The following is a 26,785-nucleotide window of genomic DNA, read 5'->3' as shown; positions in this document are numbered from 1 at the left end:
TGTAAAGTATGTATTTACATTGTTCACTGTTGGTTAAATATTAAAGAATCTTGTAACGGTCTTGAAGATATTAAACAGTTTTTACATAAAGTCTTACAAAAGTCACTAAAGACAGTATTCATACATCAATGGTTGACTTGCAGGAATTGTTACAAGTTTAGTTTACAAAATGAATACATTTCATATTCACACAGTGTATAAATACATCATTAAAAGAGAAGTTGAACCTTAAGTTGAAAATTATCCCACTTGTAATTGTTTAAAAAAACAGAGGTATACATCCTTATGTACTCCATGTTTAGAAAGTTTTAGGCAGATAGAATAAAATATAGAAAAAACGAAAATAAAAAATCTTCAGTCTGTTGTGTTTTACTTAGATAATACAAGTAACTAATGATAAACTAGTAGAAATCCATATAAAATACACAGTAAGCAAATGTCTACAGATTATAAATACATTTTAACATGACACCGTGGCAATTATGTTACAAATAACTACATTTTTAACATGCGCAAGGCATTTTGTAGCTGTGACTTTTGACTTGGCCTTCATCTCCTCTGTCAGTCTGTACATAAAAACATTTTGCCTCTACGTGCTTAAACCAACAACCCCGTAACACAGGTAAAACTAATCTCGTAGGGAAATAAATAGAGAAGAATGAGGTAAGTATTTGATTAAAAAACATATTAATACAACAAGAGCGAACACTGTGGGGTTGGTGCTTAGTTTGTGTTTTTATCAGATTCCAGTTGTTGCAGGACTAAACTTGTTCCTCTGAGACACGTGTATCGCTCTATGTCAAGTGCAGCTCCCAACTTTGTATCATCTTGCATCATATTTCCTGTCACTCTCAACCGTGCATTGTCCATTAAAGAAAAACCTCAATTAAAATAAACCTCCTTCAAGGCTTTCCCACAGTTTTCAGTGTAGTCCTTTCAACTGCAGAAACACAGTTGGAGGTGAGGCTCAGTTACACAATGTTCCCATATAATACTAGTGTCATCAAACTCAATGTAAAGCAGAGTACCGTATTAAATAAAGCATACAAAATGTGTAAACTTCAGTAAAGTGAAGCACTTTGGATCTAGTGGAACTTTTCATCCCACTTTTCTTTTTTCAGTCTTCATTTGTCCTTCATGTTCTCCAAAAAAATACCGGTTTAGTACTGTTAGTATTTCCAAAAAAATCAACACTTCTTAGCAGGTGGGCGAGGCTGCTCTGCGGGTGACACTTTACGTAAACCTGTTGATTCACATGACGCCATGTGAGTCCTTCATGTCTCTGAGATGCAAATGGAAATCTGGGATTTCGATCAGATCTTTACTCCCTTTTCTGAAGATTTTTTGAGTTTTAAAGGTGCAATCAGTGAATCTAATCCAACACACTTTTCATCAAAATCAGCCAATATCTCCACATGGTTCCCTGGCTGTTTGTTCTGTGTGTGCAGCAGGAGCGAGAGGGGCGGTAAATCTGGCACTTGATGTAAGGGGTGTACTTGTTTGGGTGTTGAGTTCAAATATCAACAACCCTTCTCAAGAATCACCTTTAAGAAGTCAGGCTCCAACTTTAAATCGTCAGTCAACCTCTCTACTCCACCTTCCAGATGGCGATCTTCCCATCATGTTTGCCAGCTCCACTAAGGACGTACCGATCCTCTGCAGAGCAGAGCGCCGTCACCTTGTCGTTGTGGCCATGAAGCTCCTTCAGGACTTGGTGGCGTTCTGTCTCCAGGATGTAAATCTTTCCTTTGGTAGAGCTGCGGCCAACACCACCAACCCACACCTGGAGAAACACAAATAAGGGGATGGATAATGTGGTTTCATTTTATGACACCTTCAGGATTATAGGGCATTTGTAGGTGTTTTATATGTATATATTTTTTATAGTACTGTATATTAACCTGGTTTTTAACTTTGATCATGCAGTAACATCCTGCGCAGTCCTGTAGAGTCACGCGGTGATACGGTTTGGCAATGTCCTTAATGTGCCAAATACACACTTCTGCTGAGTCGGCACAAACGCTCCACAGCTCTTCCTTCTAACAACACATAAACACATAGAGGACAAAGGGTCACACTTCAATATGATACCAAAACACACCAATACACAGAGAGAAACTGTGTGTGTGGGGTTACCTCAGGTAACAGCAGTATAGAGCTGAATGTAGCTATGGATCCTCTCTGCTGCTCTGGTAGATTCAGACGATGTTTCAGTGAACCGTTCCTCCACACCTCCATTATATTGTCCCTGGAGCCTGGAGAGAAAGACAGACATAAAAAGAGGGTGAGGTGATTCAATTTCACATCATCAGCTATCAGGTTTCCTGTTTGAAGGCTCCAGATAGAGGAGTGTGACACTTACAGCACCACAGTGTCCCGTTACAGCTGTAGACGGACTGCAGACGGTCGCAGGAGAGACGAAAATGCCTCTTCACCTGAGGGATTAGTGACACAAAAATCAGAGTTATGAAGTGAAAATTTTTGTTCTTAAAACGGGAAATGACTCGAATAACGGAGGATTCTTTGACCTTTTTTGACAGTACATAGCACGCTGTTTTATTTAGAACTTGACAAGAGATTTTTTTAAAAAAAAGTGTTGGTTTGAAACTGACCTGTAGTGTCGAGACATCCCACACCATGATGCTTCCCTCAGCACTGCATGAGTACGCCACCTTCTGGCTGAAGAACATTTGAGCAATTTACATGTTACTTGGGTGCCGAATTGATTTACACGTACATCTGTATCTTTTCCTCCCTTCAGCTCAGTTAAATCGAACTCAAAACTCCATTTACATCTCAAACACCATCAGTATTGGTCATTTTCGTGGGATTTAAATAAGCAACAGCTGAGGTGTGTTTGTGTGTGTTACCCGTATTTGTCTGTGTCCAGGGCCAGTCCTGTGACCTCCGCCCTGTGCTCAGTCAGCTGTCTGTTACAGACCATTGCCACCATGCTGATGATGTAGATAACCGAGTCCTCGGAGCCCATCCACACCTGGTCCTTATCAACTCCCAGCATGCAGTTCTGAACACAGAGAGACAAAAATATGTTACACATCAGAAGTAACACAGCTCAAAGAACATAACAACTGGGTGTGTGGAGATATAGGAAAACTGTAGGTTTTGAGACTGAATATGGAAACTTTCAGGGCCGAATGTTGGATGAATAAAAGAAAGTCCACAGAGAGGTTCACATGAACTACATACTTGTTCTAGTATTTTCAGCTGCATTCACATCAGTGACACAAATTTCCTTCAAAACAATGAGGCAAGTGATTAAAAATGAGTCGAGACTAAACACTTGGTTAGTTATTTCTCCAGCACAAAATGCCCCAAAATTTGCTGGCTGTAGCTTTACATCATGAGGATTTGTTGCTTTTCTTTATCTTATGTGACAGCAAACTGATAACTTTAAGGTTTTGGACAGCAAATTGGACAAGCCAAAACATTTAAAGACGTCACACTGGGCTTTGGGTAATTGTGACATACTCTTTCCTGCAGCGGCCGAGAGAACTCAGTGTAATGCAACTTGGGAAACGTTTAAATTTGCTTGTCTTTTCTCAAGGTGCAGTGCGTTAAGCCCTCTTTGCGAATGTTCTTTTCACTTTCTCTGACATTTTATGGACCAAACAATTCACTGACTCAAAAAAACAAACAAAAAAACCCAAGAAGATGGATCAACAGTGACACTAGTTGCAGCCCTTAGAGGTAGAAAAGTTTATCTACAGTAGGACCGTTCTTCTCTCTGTAGGTCTCTGCTCCTGAAAGGTACGTGTAGCAGGTATAAACTAGTTCAGGGTATGCATAATGATAAGCATTATATTGGGTTTGGGTTATACAGAAAGTGCTCAAAATTTTGTGTTGGAGAAAAAATTGTTGCGCAATACTAAGCTTCTCCACTAGGTGGTGACATTGTCTAATAAACTACACTAACATACTGGCCTACTTCAAGTAACCACTATAGAGGAGGGAGCATGGTCCAGATGTTTAATATGTGACCTGGTGGTGAGCTGTGTGCAAATATTATGGTTGAGTCCAGAGAAAACACACGCACAGACTCACACGGGTTAACATACTTCATGTGACTGTGACCTGCATGCTTGCAGTGGAGGTCAGTGATTAGCACAGAGCCTTAAAACTTAACACTCATCCTTAACTTCATTTACCTTGAACACTCTCCAAAGAGCTTTAAGACACTCCAGCTGACTTTCACTTGTTTATATTTTCAATATAAAAATGTTTTTGTCATGGGGGGGATGAAAACTATTCAAAACACACTTTCTAAAACATGTGCTTGCATGTCTGAAGATAACAGTGACACTGTTTCATGTGAAGCATACAGGAATATAAACCTGAGGAGAACAGTTTTATCTGTATCTGATGTCAGTGGCATGCATGTGCTGTTGATTCTGTCCACTGATGTGAAGACGTCAAACTTCTCACCAAGTGCTTTCATTCACTGATAAGATAAGTACCACAACTTCAAGTTCACTACAACATTAAGAATCAGAGAAGTATTAGGTATCATTACATTTTATGATATCATATGCAAGGAGGATAAAAAGTGACTTAAGTATCGATAAAAAAAAAAGTGCAAATAAATACACGAATAAATAAATAAATAAACAAATGCATAAAAAAATGCTGAAATAAATACAGAAAGAAATAAATGCAAAAAAATATTTTTTAAAGAATTAATGTATAAATAAGAGTTGCAATAAATATGAAAAATAAATAGATAAATGCATACATAAATAAACGATTGTTGATAATCAAGACAGGACATAAATAAATAAATATCTTACATTTATTCTACATTTTCATACAATTACAGTCATTTATTAAATTAATTCTTATCTGTATGTTAATGAGATAAACGGTTTAAACCTCTGCATTTATTTCTTTATTTAGGTATTAATTTAAATTATTTATTATTTATTTATTTATTTAATCTGTATTATATTTAGCTTGTCTTTATTTATTCTTTTATTTGTTTATTTCCTTGTGTATTTATTCCTCTATTTATTTGTTTACACATGCATTTATTTATTGATACTTATGTAATTTCAATTCTTTTTCAAATATATGCATGTTTTTCTATAAATCTTTTTCATTTAAAAAACAAAAAAGTTAAAAAAAAAATGCAAAAAAAAGTTGTTTTAACTCGAGCAGCTTGTACAAAAAACTTTGTCTAAATCAAAAAGTCTAAAAATTAGGACAGATAGATACAATTTCAAATACCTGAGGAGGTGTGGCTCTGAAAAACTCAGTTTACAGAATTAGTGTGTGTGTAGTGTGTGTATTTTCTTTACCAATCTTGCATTCCCAACGTGGCAGGTGTGTGTGAGGGACCAGCTGGAGGCATCGAACACCATCACCTTCCCCACACTCACGGACACCCATAACTGACCTGAAACAAACACACACACACACACACACACACGCAATATCTATCAGTTATTTCTCAATTCCTTATCACAAACATGTGACCCACAGCTGCCAGTGTTTACTTTTCCAGGAGGCCAAGAGGGAAATGTGAATATCAACCAACACTTTGAATGGAAACACTTCATGTTCAAAACTATTTTCCCTGCTGCCTGACTCCACCCAGGCTTCACCTAACGGTCAGATTTCCCCCAACGTATTCAGCGCCATTTAAAAGCACCGCTGGTGGAAAGAAAAAGAAAGTGACATCCTGTACTTCGTAGCAGGAGGGGCCGAGAGAGGGAAGGAGAGAGAAGTAGAGAGGGTGTGGAGAGGAGAGAAAGAGAGGGGGGGAGAAGTAGGAGTGAACTGGCCATATTCCAAGAATTCAATTCAGTGACCTATATTCAAACCAGAGAGTCAGAGAGAGGCAGCGAGGGTGGATCTGAATAGACAGATTTGTTCTTTTCACTGACAGAAATCTGAGAGCTGACTGCGACAGAAGAGCTGCACAGTGTCTGTACATTAGGGCATCACTGTGTATGAGTGTGCATGAGGGTGTTAGTGCTGGGGGTCAGTCTGCCACCAGCCGGGCATCTAAGTGGCCCCAGATGGTCGATCCACTGAAGGCAGTGGCTTTGTAGTTCTTTTTAAGCTGTCTTCCTGCCACGTAATGCACCAGCCTGTCTGCCCCAGCACAATAAAGTCAAAGGCCTGTACACAAGGGGATAAATAACAGCAAACAAGTCTGCTGTTTTAAGGTCAGATGTGATTACTGGGATCTCCTGATGGGCAACAGATTACAACAAAAAACATATAGAGTTTAGGTAAGGTTTTGTGTGGAGGCACAGAACAGCTGTGTTTGCAATTGTTTTTTAATGCTGTTCTCTCGAGATCATGGGTTGATTAATCCGTTACTGTGAGTAAACAAGCTTTGTTATGTCAAGATAACAAGCACCCCTTGCTTTCATGCTGCTCTCCAGTACAGGCAGCTGTAGACCCAGACCCAGGGTGAGTCTGAGTGAGATGGAGACAGCTGCCCGAAGGAAGAGAGGCTTTGCCCGGTGAGGCTCCAACATAATGTCATCTTCTGCCCTCTGCCTTGAGGTGGTGAATTTACAGCTCATGGCAAATAAATATGATACAGTCTCTGGCTTTTGTTTGATGTCGTTGTTCATTTCCAACCCAGTGTTAGCATAATTAGCATGCATTAGCTCGTAGGGCTAACTTGGCTTGCTGCTAGATTACTTGAACATCGCTGTCACCTTAAATATCACACCAAAACCGATTCAAACTCAAACTGTGTATGGGAAAAGACGAACAAGCAGCCAAATATCCATATTAAACAGCCAAATCTGATTTAACAGACATAATTCTGAGTCAGGCACAGCTCCACACAGCTAAAAGGCTGACTTGTGTATTTAAGACAATTTTACCTTGAGGAGAAGCTTCCCTCCCTATACATTCTTTAAAGTTTGTCTGACTTCCTTTTCTAGTGTTCCTGTAAAGAAGACCAGAGGAGGAAGTGCTGTTGAGAAACTTTATGGGCAGCTTTATGACGAAACTGTAGAAGGGATGACAAAGCAAAGGTCATGTGTGTATGTTTGCCAGTCAGTGTGTATGTCAGTGATTGTGAAACTCCTCTGAGAGAGACAGAGAAACCTGACAGTTGTCATTGTGGCGATAATGAGTGAACTGAAAGGATTGCTTGGTTACAGTTGGTACCTGGTGTGTATAGAAGTACATCTACAGCCTGAGGTGCGGCGAGCTCCAGTGAGGGGTTGATTTTGTGCTTCAGTGTCTCTGCGGTTGTCTTGGGGACCATCATCGGCACTAGAGACACACAAACCACTGTTAACGAGAGGTAACTCGCCTTTCACAGGTGGCGAATGCACAAACACGCACTTAAAACCCTCCAAAACGGCAATGAAAATCTCTATGCAGCCTCTGATGAGTCATTATGTACTAAGGAACAAGTTAAGTTTCCAAATGATCTCAAACCAGTCTTAACTGAGGGGCTTTAACATGCAAACTGCAACCAAAAACAAGTCTCTACATGATAAAAGTAAAGCAAACAAGAATAAATCTACGACAATAATCATCACCAACCTTCCATCCTGATGCGGTCAAAGTGAGCCAGCTTCGAGGCAGCGTAGATGGCTTTACTGCTCTGAAGGCTGCCAACTACTGCATCCATTAACAAGGCGTTAGTCAGAGCCTGCTGCATGTACTGTGGGTCCTGGAGACAAAGAGACATTATTCAAATTCCAAAAAGGCGTCAAAATGAATTTCTAGATGCATTTAAAGTCAAACAGATGTGCCCTCTGATACTAAAAGTTCACAAATATAAAGGTATATTTTTAAAAAACATAACAAAGATGGCCACTTTAAAGAACTGATGTTAAAGCAAGTCTAGAAAAATAGATTTTAGGGAGTAACAGTGGTACCGATTCAATTATAAATGTAAACAGGCTTTGATAAGAGCATGCTACAGTAGAAACCTCTTTTAATGATCACTGTACATGGATGATATTATATTCAAAAAAAAATTTTCTTTGTCTTTCATGCAGATTACCATCCAGTTGACATTTGTATATTTATTACAGCAATATAAAGCAACAGCTTTGCAATTTAATGTAATCTATTTAGTGTTTCAAAATACAGTAAGTGCACAACTGTTTCATTATTAATCCACTTAACGAGAGTGGCTCCAACCACAGATGCTTTCCCCGTGCACACTCATTTTGTCCCCATCACCAGCAGCCATGACTGTTTTTCATTTGATTAGACTACACCAGCACCAGCCTCAGATTGTCAGCTGGAAGCACAAGGATTACTATGAAGCAAAGTATCACGGGTGCAGAGTAAAAAAAAAACAAAAACACAGAATCACCCTACTTTTAAATTCTTTTTCTGTAAGTTGTCATGTCTGAAAAGACCCACAATGAACACTGTAAATAGATTACTTGATTACTAAATGTGAGTTATTTAAAGAGCAAGTGTATCCAATAAAATAATTAGTCAACTTATCGAAGAAATAATCGACAGATTAGTGGACAATGAAAATAATTTTTATGAACATATATCAAACAATAGTCAAAATGATGTAAACTCAAATATTTTCCAAAATATCCTCTCAATTTACCGGCCTGGAAAACAGTTTTTCTAATTAAATAACTTTTACAGGAATTTCATGTCCGGGAACCCTGCGATCACTGTAAGTGGTTTCCACTGTATTATCATGAGAAAAGACAGTAGAGGTGAGAGACAGAGATGTCACAGTTACATCATCTGGTTTCACAAAGGAAACCCTCTGTCTTTGTTGAAGTGTGTGTTCGTGTACGCCTCAGGGAATTTCAGCCACACCTAGCAAAGGTCACTGAAGTTCAAAATGACTGGTATGTGCAGGCATGCACACACACACACACACACACACAGAAAAAGAGAAATGAAAATGTCTGATTCCCCCACACGTACAATATCTCTCCCCCACACATACAATACACCCTCATACTGGCTCACACCTACACCCTACAGTTACAGCTTTACCTTGTGTTGGTCAGCCATGTTGCGCCCGGCCCACATTTCTTTGACCATCAGGTTCCACAGCTCGGTCTCTGTTTTCAAATTGGCCTCAAATGCCTCCTTCCTGCCCCGAACACGCAGCTTCAGGCTGGGGATTCGCAGAAGCAGGAAGGGAGCCGAGGACACTTTCACCTCCTGCAGGAAAAGAGAGGAAGATAGGATGTAGGTTGCTCCGCAGGATCAACATACTTAGATTGACTATGGTGCTTTGACAGCACATTTTTCAGGCTCCTAGTTCTGACTGAAGCGCTTTTTTGAACTCCCCTCAGAACCTTTCTTCTCTTCACTTTAGTTTCATTTTTAGAAAACCATACCTCTAAATCTCGATACTGTGCCACCTCCACGTAACCTGGTCGTCCATCAGTCAGCAGAAAGAGCCGTCGCTGAGTCATGGCGATCTTCCCCACGCCGCGGCTTGTCTTGACAGAGGAGGACAGCTTGAAGACGCACTCGCTGGGCTCAATGTGCTCCAAGACGGATGCTGGCAAGCACACCTGTAAATCACATATAAGTGTGTCAACTGGTCAGGGAAAACCTTTTCAACAAAATAGGTTTCATTTTATTGACTTCGATGTTAAGGGACGTTAAAATAATACATTAATACATTACTACATTAAAACTATTTATAAAATTGCACCAGAAAATGCATTTAACACCCTTAAAAGTTATTATAATTTAAAATAATTCATTCAGTTTATCAGAAATCACTGTATCTTTAAACTCTTTGGTGTTTTACTTGATGAAAATTTGACTTTGAAGAATCATTCATTCAATTTGTAGTTAAAAAAACAAACAAAACCTGATCATATCAGTTAAATAGTTTTGTTCATTGCTGACCTTTAATTACAACTGGCAACTCAAATGATATTGCCACTTTCTCTACCAATCTTTTTAAGATCCTTTCTTTATAACATTTATCAGATGTTTTTAAGGCAACCCTTGACATGTGAATCATTTGCATCACCGAAAGACACTGGGTTCTCTATCAGATACAGGAGACCTCAGCTGTGGATTACCATCACACTGCAACTCAATCTTTCTTTCTCACAAACTTATAATTAGTTTAATTATAATTAAACTAAACTAATACAAGCTCTACTGCTCAACAACAAAATGAACGTTTCCTGATGTCGTTGCCTGTAAGCAGAGGTAAAATAAGCTTATAGTTTGAATTATGATCAGCTGACAGCACAAAATTACTGATTTTCCACCTATATGTCACATGACCACATTACAACTTAGAGTATATTCAAAATTTGGGGCTTAAATACCATTTTCCACCAAAATTAGCTTTTTGAATGTGGGAAAACATGTTAAAAAAATAGGCCATAGACTTCTTTCCCATTGCCTGTAGACCAGAGCTGTGCATGGACAGACTGGACAACAGGTTAGTAAACAGTAGAAAGCAGCATGTAGGTCAGAGAAAATGTTACGGTGGTTTCTTCTTTTTTATATCTCTTACTGATTTAGTCTCTCAAAGTCGGTGCTGACTACATTTTAAACATCCACCTGGGTATCGTAAGTCCCTCACTGCCGACTGAAGCAGATCGGATCTGATAAATACCCGTGAGTACTGCAGTCATTTGACCCAGGAGTTAAAGATTATTGTAACCTTTCCCATTAAATACAAAGGCCAGATGTTAGAGTTTTCTGTGTAGTGGGAAAGGGGCTTAAGCTGTATAATACAAGCAAAACCTATATACACAGACCTCCTGTGCCTCGGCCTCAGTCTCCTTCCAGATGGTGTAGAAAACTCTGAACAACTCTGGACCAACCTGCTTCTGATGACCTGCAAGAAAACAAGCAAACACACTTTCACTGAGTTTACAAACTATATTTTGATCTTCATTTACCCTGAAATGGTTGACTGAGCAACATTTATAGAAATGCTCAGCTTCATACTTTCTCACACACACAAACATGCAAGAATCTGGCAGCAGCTCTTTTTCCTATTCTGCCAGCACGCCTGCAGAGCGATCAGTTGGGGGTTGTCGTCATTACTGTACATAATGACTACATACAGTCCACAGTCTGTGCTCTGCCCCTTGCACCAACCTCCCATGCATACACAGTCCTCTGTCAATGGCTGCTGAGCAATCGTAAAGTTTAGTTTTCACTATTACTTCAGAAAAGCACAACAGGACAATGACTTCATATTGTCCAAAATCTCTGATGACCTCTGATTAAGAGGAGAAAAGGAAAGAAAAACTTAACGTTTGCTTATTAAACCTCAGGATGTTCATTCGCTTTTTCCAATAACATAATGCGGAAGGCAAGATAAGCTTGCACTTCTTTTTTCCTGAAGAACGTTTTCCATCATGCGATTTTGGCTGAAACCTCCACTTTTGAGAAAGTACCTCATCTCCCCCTCTCCAAATTCCCTTCCTCCCCCTTCTTAGGCTAAAAACAAATATCCCTCCTTACTCAGTTCAGAGCTTTCTTATGACTCAAATATCTCGTCAATCTTGTTTACGTGCCTTTGACAAATCTGGGATCACAGGAATGTTGTCAGGTCACTGTGGCTCTCACGTTGGCTGGCATTACTTGCTACTGGCTGCTCATAATGTTTGAGCAGTGCACCTTCAGATGGCTAGCGTTAGTATTAGAGAAAACATCACAGAGATTTAGCCATGCATGTTCAAGCCTCAGTTAGATCAAGACCAGTTGTGCACCACAATCAGCACCTAGCAGATGCATCAGAATCATTAGTGTGGTTTGCATCTTTTATTTGTTTATGCAGTCTGTTAGCTTGTTAGCTTGTAAGTGGCAGTGGCTGACACAGCGTTAGTGATTGTGAAACATACAATAATATCAGCTATGATGCGGAAGGAAGCTCCAGAGTCTGGTTTACATCCAAAAACTGCACACACACTATCCTGTTTGCTGTCAAAACTTTCACTATGCTAATGCTAATTCTGCTCTCTGTACTGACTAGCCCACTCTGCTCTCAGTACTGATTTCAGGTGTCAAAAGTCTGCCCCCCCCCCCCCACTGATATTTGTCATCGATATCTGTCGTATAAGACATTGATTGGCTTTCGTATTAGTTAAGTTACTAATGATCTATCTTACCCAGCATATGTTTCAATCTCAGATTTTCAGTAGAGGAATGTGAAAACACCTTTCCAGTGACAAACTTTGCACAAATACAAGAAGACATTGTTATTTATAGATATTTTAGGGGATGTGGGGTGACCTCTAGCTCACCTGGTAGAGTGCGCGCCCCGTATAGGCTGAGCCATTTGCTGAGGCGTAGGTTAGATTCCTTCCTGCGGCCTTTGCTGCATGTCATCCCCCCTCTCTCTCTCTCCCTCAATCCCTATCTATCTTCAGCTGTACTGTCATTAAAGGCAAAAAACTGCCCAAAAACATAATCTTTAAAAACACATTTTAGGGAATGTAAACCTAAGAAAAACACATTTTTGAGTTGAGTTGACTTTAACTTTTAAATTACCATTAGCCACCACCTAAATGCCAGTAAATGACCACTGGAGCCCTGGTTACACCCACAACACCAAACAGCCCTGCATGACAAACTCTCCTTCTTCAAGAAGTGGTGAGGTAATGATTAACCCGGGGAATAAATGTTTGCCTGGAAAAAGGGAGAAGGAGAGGTGTGTGTGTGTGTGTGTGTGTGTGTGCTTGCTGAGGCAGTTTAAGACGCCTTGGAGTTGAGAAAAGTTTTTCAGGACAGCCTGTTTGACCAGAAAAAATGGGAAAAGCCTGAGCTGCTCTCACAAATGTGCATTTACATAACATAATATGGTTTTACTGTATAAACACACACACATATGCATCTGCAGCACACTGCACTACTTACCCACAGTGAGAGCGTCAAAGAGTCTATGTATGGTTCCTTGGTCTTTTACGATGCCAGACTCCTGGATACATTTCACAAACTCCTCCAGCTGCATGTATTTTTTCGGCAGCTGGAAACGCTTCACGGCACCTTCCTCATGCCCGTTGCCGTTGCGTGCACGTTCCCGCTCCTGGTCCCTCTTGACCCGACTGATGAGCCGCTTCAGTTCTGGTCGTCCGTCCGCCTGTGGAGAGATTCTGTCAGTTGTTATCACAGTGCTAATCAATAGGGTTATAATTACTTCTTCTTGAGCTGGTGTTTCTTTGCCAAATGATTTTTTAATGTGTTATACACCTCAACAAAAATATGACTGCTTTTACTCAATGTGACCAACTTGTATAAATCAGGTGCACTTGATGCAGTTAACTGAGGTGAATCCAGATAACAGTATTTAAAACTAGCACAGTACATCACAGTGTTTAAAATCATGATGGACTGACCTGTAACCGTTCAGCTTCTGGCAGAGAGTCAACCAGTGACTTAACCATCTGAGATGGGAAAATATCCGAGTCGGTCTTATAAAGACTCTGGAAGTCCTCCAGTGCATCCAGACGCCTGTTGGACACAGTGTTTACCAAACCCCGCAGGTAGTGGTACCTAGAAAGACAGACAGACAGACTGGTTTAGATGTCTGATGAGGGTTATTAATCTGTCTAGAAGTCAGATGACATTCAGAACATTACTATAGCAGCAAACAACTTTTTGCTATGTAAAGTTATAGTGGAGTAATGGCGTCCTGAGCAGAGAATGAAGGCATGCTACCTCTGTGTGTTGTAATCCGAGCTTCTCTGTGCTTTGTTGTGGTAAGGCAGTCCGGCTATACTGACATATTCGTACATATGTGTACCCCAAGGGCTAGTTCACTGCAGCGGCTCTGCGTTGCACTTACACAGTGGTTACCACTGATACTGGGAGTGCTTGCCCTAAGTTTCCCCCCCACTGTTTGCAAAGTTTGCTTTGTCTGCACAGTTGCCATTAGCTGCTAGCCGCCGCCTCAGCCACCTCCATGTTAAGAACCATGTGTGTGTTTTGCTAAATGATAAATGGACTGAACATGTATAGCGCCTTTTTAGTCCTCTGACCACTAAAAGTCACATTCATGGTGGCCGAGGCTAACATACAAGATGTCACCTACAACTCAGTTTGAACTTCACATGCAGTTGCACAATGATGACATAGGCATCAGGAGCAATTCAGGTTCAGTATCTTGCCCAAGGATACTTCAACATGCAGAGTGGAGGAGCCAGGGATCGACTACCCATCATTCAATTGGTGGATCTAACTGCCTTGCCACAGCCACCACCATTTTTATCTTGGTCAATGATTTATTCCAATATATTAGTGTAATTTTACTTCAGTAAAACTTGCAATTGTCAAACTGATTTCTATTTTCCCTGAATTATTCACACAAAATGACACTATCACTCACCGCAGTGTGAATGCTTTAAAAATGTCACAACTCATGGGATACAACACTTTATGGTTCAGGAATTACAAACTGTTAAAATAAATCTGAACGAGTCACACGCAAATACTGTTCCTGAAGTACTAATACACTGTATCAGCATTTCTTTTTTGAAAAAAATAAATAAATAAATAAAAATCATTCAGATATCAAAACTCAAAGTACCTGGCCAACAGTGCAGACTCCTCAGGCAGTGTACCGTTAATAGCCTTCCCCAAGGAAGCAACCATGTCAGAATAATAGTTCTTGACGTAATGATAGGCCAGCGGAGGGGGGAACTCTGGGAGGCGGAAAACCTTCACCGCTTTCTGAGGAAACCTCAACCCTGGTGGGTGACAAAGGAAATAACAAATAGTTTGACTTTTTATTGACTTCCACTTTCCATTAACCCATTTCCTTCATCAGCACTCACCAACATCAGGCGTAATCTTCCTGAGGGAGGCTGGTCTGTTGGAGCCGATGGCAGTCACAGTGTCATTGGCAGAATGCTCCAGGTTAGGCAGGCTTGCTCCCAGCCTCTTGCTCAGTCTGTCGTTAGGGCTGGCGTAGCTGCTGTAGCCAGACCTGGACAGATCGGACATGAGAGGACGCCGAGGAGACTCGGTCATCGCACGATTCCTGGGGAAAGACAACGAGGTTTAATTATCAACTTTGCCAACATTGCATAATCAATATTGAAATACAATGTAAAGTCAATGTAATTTTCACACATGGGGGCTGTGCTGTGAACTACAACTACTTTACATGACTGTGTCTCATGTGATGTCAGCATTTTTACATGTGTAACCTAAAAAAAAAGGAATTGACATAAATTTCAAAATGTACTTGTTTTAACGTTGCAACAAGCACTATTTTTCTGCTAAGCTCTCAACTTTCTCCCCTCATTGTTGCCTGGTTTCTGTCCCTCAGTCATGACATCATGCCAGCATCATACCTGTGTGCATGGTTACGTGTGTTCTGCTCCATGCGGCTGAAGGTGTCCCGTTTCCTGTTCAGCCTGTCTCGCAGGAATGAGTGAAAGATATGCGTTTCTAATACCTGGGGACAACAACAAAGAGAAGCATGCAGCACAGGTTGTCAGAGTTGGTGTGTGTGTGTGTGTGTGTTTGTGTGTGTGCTAGTGTGTGTGTCTGTGTTTTTAAATCTGTGAGTGTACCTTTTTGTAGAAGGGCTGGTCTGCTGGCTCCCTGGTCCTTAGAAACTCCTCACTGTTAAAAACTCTGTGTTCATGGTTTAGAAAGTCCTGCACGCCTCTGACAAAGTGATGAAAAATGAGAGATGGACAGAAGAACAGTTAAAACATGCAGAAACAGAGAGGAAAGATTAGTCTAAAAGAACCGCACACACACAGTGATACCTGAAGATGTTGACCACTAGCTCCAGAGCAATGTTTTGTATCTGTGTGTTGAGGCGTGTCTGCCAGTCTCTGCGTTGGCATCGCAGGGTGTTGGCATCAGTGCCTGCTCCAAGGTGACACAGCTCCAAGTCATAGTGAAGCTGGAGACACTCGGCCCTAGACACACACAAGTATGTGAGCCTCAAACGGTTCAGAAAGACCTTATAGGACTATTTAATTCAGCTGTTTAACTTGTGTTCCTTTTGTAATTTGATTTGGCAGGTATTTAGGCTAGAGATTTAATTTTAGTTCCAAATCTGCCTACAGTCTACTGTCGCGTCCAGTGTCAAAATGATTTCTAGTAAACCTAAATTCTGCACCATAAAGTGGTGCTACACTGTTGAACATAGTGTTTCTGCCCATGAGTAGAGAGAATTTACAACCAGCAGTTTACTTTTACAGTGTGTGTGTGTGTGTGTGTGTGTGTGTGTGCTACCTTGACATAAAGCTCTCAGCTGCAGCCAGGGGAATAGCTGGTAGGTCAGTGGTTTCAGACCATGATGACTGAATGATGCCGTCATCAACATTCACCAGAATTAATTCCTCTGTCTCCTATACACAAACATAAACATACACACACACGCATGTATCGTAGGAACAAAGAGTACAATTCATTCATTTAACACAATCAGACTGTGCCCTGTTCTGTCAGACTAACAGACAGCCACTGTTAAATATATGAACTAAGCTACTGTAAGACACTGAATAAAGATGATTGCTGTGGAGAATGTGAGCTCTAACAAGACTGCTACAAAAAGACTGGTCATTTGAATTACGCAGTAGCAATTTAAACAATACTTAAAGGTATACTATGCAGGATTTTCCTTAAAAAAAATCCCTCTCAATCATCACTTATGACCCACTAGAAGTGTTAGGCAGTGTATTTTTCTGCAGACACTCTGCCCTCTGCCTGTATTTTCTTATTTTCTGTGTTCGGGACGTTTATAGGTGTGTTCCCCCACAACGCTCAGGTGAGGTCAGGGCTTTATAAAAAGGTAGCGACCAGATGACTGTAAACAGCAGGCAACCAAAAGACAGAGCACTGGGAAAATACAAATATTGCAAGGCTTTTACTTTCACTTTTGCAGGCGAGCATGTTTGCAAACAGTAACCAACAATTTTGCGCAGTATACCTTTAATGACAGCTCTGATATTAACTAGACAGCCAAGAGCCTTGCACTCTTTGGGAAATGGTAAAAAGGTGATAGGTCAAAATTGTAGTAATAGGGGTTACACTTCCATATATTGCCATGCTGTAGGCAATGCAATATATTGCAACTATTAGGAATACTGTCAGTATTAACAGTGCACACTTTATGACTCTGGCTGTTGCATTGTCCTGTGTTCTTTGTGTTTGCACTTGCAATATCTTGTTATGTTGAAGTGGAAGAGTCAAATGGCTGAAGATAGTTTACAACACTGAAGGATCAAGCGGTCAGGGTTTAAACACAACACAAAATGAACCACCGCCACTGATCTAAGCCTGTAAACTATTAATTAAAGACTGACACTTTCTTACACTCCTTGTATTTACATATTATTTCCACTGATTCTGACTATTACTTGTAAAATGATCATAGCTCTCCAACAATAATTACATGTCTTTTCTAGTAAAGGGAGACATTACAGGATGGATATTCACTTTATACCAACTAAAGCCAAAATCCTAAAACACTGCTCCCATCATTTTGTGGCAAGAAAGGTCAGATTTGCCGACATAACTTGACCCAAAACAAAAAGCCAAGATGGTAGCCAGGCCTTGATGCTGGTAAGAAAGTCTGTAGACAGAGAATTGTTGTACTCACTGCAGCGACTTCTTCAAAATGACTGATGTGACAGCCCATCAGGAAGGCAGTAGGAGCCATGAGGAAGTCCAGCATTCCTCGGGACAAGACAGGAACATAGGGCTGCTGCCAGGACAGAGGCTGAAACAGATGTCAGAGGAACAGAAGACAGATTAAAAGACGACAAAGTGGATGCTGCAGGAAGTTTCAGCATATCCTTTCTGAGCAAAAAGAAAAAAAAATTCCTGCAAATATAAGACACAATGTTCCATCTCCACTGACCTGCAGGTACAGAAGCAAACTCTCTGCGACCAGAGTGAGTCTGGCATAATCAGCAGAGAAGAATACCAGCCTCTGCTCTTGGAGGAGGCAGGACAGCACCTAGAGAGAGATGGACATCATTTTAAATATTTAGTATGTAGTTTATAAAAAGAAGGACCTCCCTTTGCCTCTTGTACATCTAAACAGCACCCATAAACGCAATAAAAATACCTTCATATGAATTACATAAATAAGTTTAACATCACATTATAACTTTTTCTTGTGCTTATATGCCATGCAATACCAGTTTCTGTGTTCTACATTACCTGGAGCAGCATTGTGTGTGTGAAACAGAGGAAAGGAAGATGCAGGTCGATGTCAATAACAGGGCTGTCTTGATCCTCCCTTGATGAAAGAACCACATGAAGAGGACGCAGGCTGAAGGACTAACACACAGAGACACACACACATTTTACTATCAACATCTAGCAACTGAAACTGGTCTCACACAGAGAGAAGTAAAGATAGAGGGTGAGAGACAAACAGTGAGATGTCTCAACTGAGACAGAGAGGGGGAAGAAGTGTTTTCTCACCACATGTAGCTGTCCAGGAGGTGGTAAAGGGACCAGGGACAGCTTGGCTGAGAATTCCTTTATTGTCTCCTCAAAGTCAGCTTGTCTTGAAGGCCGCAATTGGACTGAGAGACTGAGATGAGGAGGCAGAGACAGGTTTGACTCGTCATCTAATCTCCTTAACCAAAAACTAGGTTTTCAATCAGCTCTATGTGTGCGATAGAAATTATTACCATGACAAGCAGTCTTTTAGAGCGTTGTAGTAGGGGAACTTGGAGATGACACATACAGCAAAGGGTGTATAGAGACGGACCTTCGATGAGTTCCACCTGTGGCCGTTCTGGACAGCACCTTCCTGATAGAACCGACAGAGTGGACAGACAGTGAGAAACAACTGCCTGCTTTCATTTGATTCAATATGATTTTCTGTTTGCGCGTGTGTGTGTGTGTGTGTGTGTGTGTGTGTGTGTGTTTGCACCTGTACAGCTCTGTAGTACCGCACGACAACTCCATGGGTTCGGTTCCCAAACAGGTCAGTAAAAACCAGGAAGTGATAACTGTCTTCCTTCTGCTCATTCGCTAACTGAAGACCACCTATCCAATGGAAACAAAGAAGTCTCAAGATACGCCTTTTAAGCAGAGTTAAGCTGAATGTGGCGTTCATGTCATAAAGGAGATACATTCAGATGAAAATCCAAGTCGCAATACCGACTGTGGAACTCAGATTTTTGTCATTTTATTAAAAGACATATGGCTGGAGGGTAGGAAGGCAGGACAAGTCTGCACACCAGTGGGTGGATCTGATGTGTCATCTACATTGTGGACTTTTAGCGAGATAGTGATTCATGATGGTAGCACAAGATTGTGATGTGGGACTTTGTTCAGGCAAGATGGTGATCCATGATGGTAACCACAGTGCAGCAAGATCAGTCACATCATGGCTATATCTTTAGAGATCAAGGTTTCGACATGTCACGTCTTGCACTGAAGAAGTAAGTCTAGCACACCAGGCAAATGTAAGAACTTGTTGCTTATCATACAGTCACCGTTGGCCTTACTGAGGTAACAGACTGTTGTATTTACAGAAGAAACAGATGTCTCACTATTGTTATAGTGTTATTCAAAACAAAACATGGTCATGTTAAGGAAGAGGAAACACAGTATACCAGGGAAACAGAGCTGCGGCAAGGCGATGAGGTCCAGATCCTTTGGAACACTGATGTCCTCTGTCGCAGAGGGTGTTTCACTACGATTGGTTGTTTCTCCATTGGACAACGTCTCTGCAGCACGATCTCGCCTCTTCTGCAAACAAACAGAAAGACAACAAATATGGATTCTACTTTTTGAATGTGATAAACAAAAATGTTGCTAAATGTGATCTGAAATGCCCAATCCTTTATCCACGTGTATGATGTTTGAAAGACTATCCAAAAACGGTCTCAAATTTACTTCAAAACTATTTTGCTTACCTTTTTGATGAAGCTCCTTCTCCTCTGGACACGACTGAAAGCTGGACCAATCAACTGGCTGGAGTTGGTCTCCTTGGAAACAAACGGTGGGGCATGGACCTGCAGGACCTCAGCTTCCAGCACAGGGGGTTCGGTTAACTTACTCTGCTGATGAAGCTGTGACACAGTTTGGAAATAGTTAGGGTTATAGGTTGGACAACTGAGAAGTCAGAGTACATATTGGCACCCAATTAAAATCTATTTTGGTGTCTTTTTTTAAGTTGTATTAATAATTCAGTTACTTCAGGATAAAATGTTGAAGTGCATGCAAATATGAAGCTGTGAGGAACGAATACATAAATATAAGAGGAAGAAACCTTGACCGCACATAACACTGCAAATAAATATTCTAAAATGCGTTTTGTTTGTTTTACTTTTTTCAGAATTAACCCCTATTGTAGCCATTGAAAATGTCTAATGCATTTTTAATGCATCTGACCAATCAAATCTAGGTAGAGCCTACCTGTTGCATGCCACAGATGGTTTGATTTATATTAGAACTCAATTGTTTATTTGTGTCAAATCATAAACCTTTATTCATTGTACACTGTTAACTATTTCAAGGTTAGATACCATGTACACCTGTTCATATTGTCGAGATTAACTGCCCAGGTGCAAAAGGTCCATTCAATAGTAACCTCATAACAGAAGAGCTAAAATATGGAAGTGTATTTCAGTGATTTGGAAACCTCAGAAATGTCTCAACTGTAACTGAGATATAGATGTCGACATCTGTATGTCTACATACTGCGTAGCTTATGTGTTTGACAGTGTGCACATGGTTTTTTTTCTGAATGTGTATATATACCTGGTTTATGTCTCGAAGCTTATCGCTGGAGGCTCCAACCACCACACATGCCTCCAGCAGTCCAGACGGGAGCTCTGCCATCTCACACACTGCCAGAAACACACACACACAAAGTGCATTTATATGAGGTGAGGTCATTATCACATAGGTGTGTCAACCATCAACAATTTTCTTAACATTTGTACTGAGGTAGATTTTTTCCTTACAGTGTCTCAATATAATATCAAAAAACAGACATTTGATTTTATCTCTAAAGCAATCCTAAACTGAATTTCCAAATAATTTACTAAATCATACATATACAGTACAGGCCAAAAGTTTGGACACACCTTCTCATTCAATGCGTTTTCTTTATTTTCATGACTATTTACATTGTAGATTCTCACTGAAGGCATCAAAACTATGAATGAACACGTGGAGTTATGTACTTAACAAAAAAAGGTGAAATAACTGAAAACATGTTTTATATTCTAGTTTCTTCAAAATAGCCACCCTTTGCTCTGATTACTGCTTTGCACACTCTTGGCATTCTCTCCATGAGCTTCAAGAGGTAGTCACCTGAAATGGTTTTCCAACAGTCTTGAAGGAGTTCCCAGAGGTGTTTAGCACTTGTTGGCCCCTTTGCCTTCACTCTGCGGTCCAGCTCACCCCAAACCATCTCGATTGGGTTCAGGTCCGGTGACTGTGGAGGCCAGGTCATCTGCCGCAGAACTCCATCACTCTGCTTCTTGGTCAAATAGCCCTTACACAGCCTGGAGGTGTGTTTGGGGTCATTGTCCTGTTGAAAAATAAATGATCGTCCAACTAAACGCAAACCGGATGGGATGGCATGTCGCTGCAGGATGCTGTGGTAGCCATGCTGGTTCAGTGTGCCTTCAGTTTTGAATAAATCCCCAACAGTGTCACCAGCAAAACACCCCCACACCATCACACCTCCTCCTCCATGCTTCACAGTGGGAACCAGGCATGTGGAATCCATCCGTTCACCTTTTCTGCGTCTCACAAAGACACGGCGGTTGGAACCAAAGATCTCAAATTTGGACTCATCAGACCAAAGCACAGATTTCCACTGGTCTAATGTCCATTCCTTGTGTTTCTTGGCCCAAACAAATCTCTTCTGCTTGTTGCCTCTCCTTAGCAGTGGTTTCCTAGCAGCTATTTGACCATGAAGGCCTGATTGGCGCAGTCTCCTCTTAACAGTTGTTCTAGAGATGGGTCTGCTGCTAGAACTCTGTGTGGCATTCATCTGGTCTCTGATCTGAGCTGCTGTTAACTTGCGATTTCTGAGGCTGGTGACTCGGATGAACTTATCCTCAGAAGCAGAGGCGATTCTTGGTCTTCCTTTCCTGGGTCAGTCCTCATGTGTGCCAGTTTCGTTGTAGCGCTTGATGGTTTTTGCGACTCCACTTGGGGACACATTTAAAGTTTTTGCAATTTTCCGGACTGACTGACCTTCATTTCTTAAAGTAATGATGGCCACTCGTTTTTCTTTAGTTAGCTGATTGGTTCTTGCCATAATATGAATTTTAACAGTTGCCCAATAGGGCTGTCGGCTGTGTATTAACCTGACTTCTGCACAACACAACTGATGGTCCCAACCCCATTGATAAAGCAAGAAATTCCACTAATTAACCCTGATAAGGCACACCTGTGAAGTGGAAACCATTTCAGGTGACTACCTCTTGAAGCTCATGGAGAGAATGCCAAGAGTGTGCAAAGCAGTAATCAGAGCAAAGGGTGGCTATTTTGAAGAAACTAGAATATAAAACATGTTTTCAGTTATTTCACCTTTTTTTGTTAAGTACATAACTCCACATGTGTTCATTCATACTTTTGATGCCTTCAGTGAGAATCTACAATGTAAATAGTCATGAAAATAAAGAAAATGCATTGAATGAGAAGGTGTGTCCAAACTTTTGGCCTGTACTGTATGTATTAATAAAATTACATACAATGTAATAGAAGAGATATATATAGATATAGATAACACTCACACCAGATATAATTAGAGAGAGCCGCTGGTAAAAATGACAACATCAGTGACGGCAATAGCAGAAGGAGCTGTGGCGACAGTTCAAAGATTTCACATTATGGCCATGACTCACAAAAGATTCCCAAACCAGATGCTGATATCATCTAAGGTCAAGTTTTCCAAATGACAAAACTGGAGCTTGAGTAATCTAATTAGTAAAAAAAAATATAGCATCAGCTAAATTAAAACCAGCAGAATCTTTGGGTCTTACTTATAACAATACTTTCTCTTACTCACACACACACAAACACGCACACACATGCATCCAAATCTCTTTTCCCGCAACTTCCTCCAGATGTGCGCTGACACACACAGACGTTCACATGCAAAGACATAGCTATAAACATCTAACTCACCCTAACACAGACAGACGTTAGGGTTTGGTCACTGGTGCAGTAAACCAGTTCTGTCATCAGAATCACTGATGGGAAACCCATGTTAGTATCACTAACTGTACCAGAGAGTGAACACAGAGGAAAACACTCTACTTCATGAGCCCATCCTTAAGAAGAATCACTTAATCCTGCTGAGAGAGAACTCACATTGATTCTGATCACTACCTTGTTGTACAACTGCTCTATCAGATAAGCTCAAGTGCCCTTCATCTACAACACCTGTTGAGCTCCGAATAAATTCTTTTGAACAGATTCACTTTATCCTTTATTTTGGATATTTCTGCTTTAAGTGGTTTTCAGGCACTCTTAATCTGACACCAAGCCTCTGACCAATTTGTATTCCTATTTGCAAAAGCATAATTACCACAGGGAATGGGGGCATGTCACTTTTGTCACTTTTCAAAATCCACTTTTTTTATCCCCTTATCTTTTATTGTTTCAGGTTAATTTTCTCACTTAAGTTTCTCTAATTCATTCATTTTCCATAAGCACTTATCCTGTTAGGGGTCGCAAAGGGGCTGGAGCCTATCCCAGCTGACACTGAGCAAAAGGCAGGTTACACCCTGGACAGGTCGCCAGACTATCACAGGGTTGACACATAGAGACAGACAACCATTCATGCTCACATTCACATCTATGGACAATTTAGAATCACCAAGTAACCTGCATGTCTTTGGACTGTGGGAGGAAGCTAGTGTAACAGGAGAGAACCCACGCTGACACGGGGAGAACATGCAAACTCCGCACAGAAGGGCTCCCCCTCCCTGGGTTCGAACCAGGAACCCTCTTGCTGTGAGGCGATTCCTATTTAAGGTTAATATTTTCCTAAAAATATGCTGGTATGAAATATCAGTGCGAGCTCAGCACAGTGCTCTTTGTAGTAAAAATGAAACTACAACATTATCCATTAAGTATCTTTAGGTATCTGGAACCTAAAATGAATCAGAGTTGGGACAGTGCATCAACAATACAGAGGTTTGCATAGCCTATACAGTATGTGTAAGTGTTGTCAAAGGTACCAATTTATCAATACATATTGATTCTAAATATCTAAATATTGTGCTTTTCCTACTGTGACAATTGAAAATGTCTTCCATGAAAAAGGCCGATCAATTCACCTATCTACCTACTTATCTATCTGGGTTAGGCAGAGCCACGAATACACATCTGACTTGCATTAGTTGCAGCTACAGGCAAAACCCCAGGAACTGTTCTCTGTTAAACTATCCTGTTTTTCCTCAGCCATTCTCTTTCATGTCTTTCAACTCTCCCCCTCTCTTCTCTCTACCCTTCTTTAATCTCATCATCCTACTTTTCCCCTTTTATCTACTTTATCACCTCCTCTTTCATCCCACATTGTTCTCCGGTTTTGTCCCCCTTCTCTGTTTTGCCATTTTCTTGTCTCTCTTCACCTTCGACACGCTTGCTTGCTTTCTTTCTCTCTGTCTTCAGGCCATTCCGGGCTCTGACTAACTACCCTGCTGTGTCACGGACACGCACGCACACACACACACACACACACACAAACTTTAGTCATTTACTCCCTGAAAACCCCTAAATTTGGAAACCCAGTGCGTGTAGGAGTGTGTGCAAGATTACAGTTCTCATAAACTCAACCAGTGTCCATCATTATAGTACATTTATAACTTCTCACACAAATGGAGTGGCAGGACAGTCTCTTTCACACACACACACACACACACACACACACACACACACAGAGTGATATAAACACTTAATAAAAAGCAGATGTCGTGCATGTGAGACTGAGACAGACTGAAAGAGTAAAAAAACAACAAAACAAAAACAACACTTTTCTGAACAAAAGCAGTGCTTGTTTTTGCTTCATTTCTTCATTCCACATTGTTTGCAAAGATTCCACTACCAAAACATTACTGAGTGGAATAACTTTATCATCAGTATACCTCACAATAATATAGTTGTGACTTGATTGGGGAGCGTAGCCTCCATGCAGACATGCAGAAGCTGTCCAGGAGCTTTAACAAACACGTTTGGCTTCATATATTTCATAGTGGAAGCTGCTTTGATGCAGCCGACAATTTCACCAAGCAACTGCAGGGTAAGCAGGTATATTATAGAAGCGAAAATACATTTTGAAGAAGTCTGCTTCCAAAGCTTTCTGTGCTTTGAGACAGACCTGCTAGTGTTTGCAAACTTGTACCAATCAAGTCAGATGGAGTTTTAAATTGCAAATTTACAGTCCAACAGACAGTAAACGGGTCATTGATTCTGTTGACCCATTGCATTTCTTTGCAATTACTGTTGTGTACAAATACATTTTCCGGTCTAGACCTGCTACCAAAGCTAGAATTTGAACTTCAGACTGGGAGAATTCATCTACTCCACCTTGCATCTTAGGGCTGCACAATAAGCACTGCAAATAGAGTAGCCTCTCACTTTACATCCCAGTGAAATGACAAACAGTACAGTGCATGCTCTCAGGTATTTACTGAGCTCTTCTGGGACACGGGAGGAGGGTGAACTCTTAAAATGGGTGGCATGCCCCTTTAATGGGCACCAAAATGTACTAGCTTTTGGTTGGTGTGGGAGAAAACTAGAGCTTATCATTCATGACCTGAACCAGTAAACAAAATAAAGACAAACATGCTGTAGTAAATCTGTCTCTTATCAACCTGCCTCCCTCGGTTTGTAACACTGTTCACTAGATAAATACCTTTAAAATTAATGTTGACACAACCTGTATGTCGCAGATATTAAACTAGGGTATGTTTATGATTTGGCGGGCAGGTGGAAAAGTGCCAAAAAATGAGCAACATGTGGTTGTGAGCCAAGGCACATCCCTCAGATTTACCATGTAATTATACAGCCCAAATCAATTAGAACAGAGCAAACGGGTCATGTTAGCATGCAGGATCAGTTTCACCCAGCTGTCAGCAGAACAAACCGTCGGTAATGTTCACATAATACACACAACGTTTTGTAACTACAGCTGACAATGCTGTAAAGTTAGTTAAAGGACATGAAACTGACTTGTTAAGACCAGTCGAGCAAGATTCTTGAAACAGCAACGTTAAAATCAAAGACTCACCTTGTTTCACTCGGTCATTTCCACTGGACAGACGCTTAAGTCACACTGGTGAGAAGTAAGCTAACGTTAGCTCCAGCTGGCTATCATAAACTTATTATAACGTCTCAACGCTACATTACTTACTTCAATGCTGTCTCTGACTTTTACAGTATGCTGTGATTCAACTTGCTGACACACACACACACACTGTGTGGGTTACCGCGGGTCTGTCAAACTCAACGCAACGCCATATTCACTTGAACTTCCTGTAGATTTCAAAATAAAAGTTGTCTTTTTTACACTTCCGGGAGCTGGGTGAAGAGTCACGGCGCCATCTACTGTGTGTTTAGTGAACTGCTTTTTGTAAATACAACACTAAAAACCTTCTCTGTGCGTTTGAAATAAACATTTACTGATTGAACATCCAAATAAATTATTGCAGCCCACTTTAATATTGTTATAATTTCTTCTTCTGCTTCTTTTTCTTCTTCTTCTTTTTCTTCGTCTTCTTCTTTTCCTCTTTATGTGTTCTGTTTAAAAGTTTTTATGACTGATTTATATTTTGGTTGTTTTAGAATAATTTAGAAGAATATTGTGTGTTTTTTTGATGGAATTCTTTAATATGCCTTTCCACTACTACACAAAGGA

At 40.6% G+C, this 26,785-nt stretch overlaps 1 protein-coding gene across 1 annotated transcript; it reads right to left on the bottom strand.

Annotated features, from left to right (window-relative positions):
• On the bottom strand, nucleotides 1-26,367 carry dennd3a (DENN/MADD domain containing 3a). Its single transcript, XM_033638100.2, has 30 exons — nucleotides 26,159-26,367; nucleotides 20,662-20,750; nucleotides 19,815-19,970; nucleotides 19,512-19,647; nucleotides 18,824-18,939; nucleotides 18,579-18,700; nucleotides 18,367-18,478; nucleotides 18,100-18,219; nucleotides 17,795-17,893; nucleotides 17,534-17,653; nucleotides 16,165-16,280; nucleotides 15,690-15,845; nucleotides 15,489-15,585; nucleotides 15,267-15,370; nucleotides 14,745-14,950; nucleotides 14,498-14,657; nucleotides 13,308-13,464; nucleotides 12,829-13,051; nucleotides 10,719-10,798; nucleotides 9,324-9,503; nucleotides 8,974-9,144; nucleotides 7,534-7,663; nucleotides 7,150-7,257; nucleotides 5,313-5,410; nucleotides 2,871-3,025; nucleotides 2,613-2,679; nucleotides 2,363-2,435; nucleotides 2,137-2,255; nucleotides 1,902-2,039; nucleotides 1-1,783 (listed from the first exon to the last, which is right to left on the bottom strand). Exons 2-30 carry the CDS (start codon nucleotides 20,740-20,742, stop codon nucleotides 1,589-1,591), a joined length of 3,795 nt encoding a protein of 1,264 aa, XP_033493991.1. The 5' UTR covers nucleotides 20,743-20,750; nucleotides 26,159-26,367; the 3' UTR covers nucleotides 1-1,588.
• Between the last annotated feature and the right edge of the window lie 418 nt (nucleotides 26,368-26,785).

Source organism: Epinephelus lanceolatus, chromosome 16 (genome assembly GCF_041903045.1).
Source record: "Epinephelus lanceolatus isolate andai-2023 chromosome 16, ASM4190304v1, whole genome shotgun sequence".
NCBI lineage: Eukaryota > Metazoa > Chordata > Actinopteri > Perciformes > Serranidae > Epinephelus > Epinephelus lanceolatus.
The sequence above is the reverse complement of the archived record's forward strand: the minus strand, read 5'-3'. Positions and strand labels throughout refer to the sequence as shown.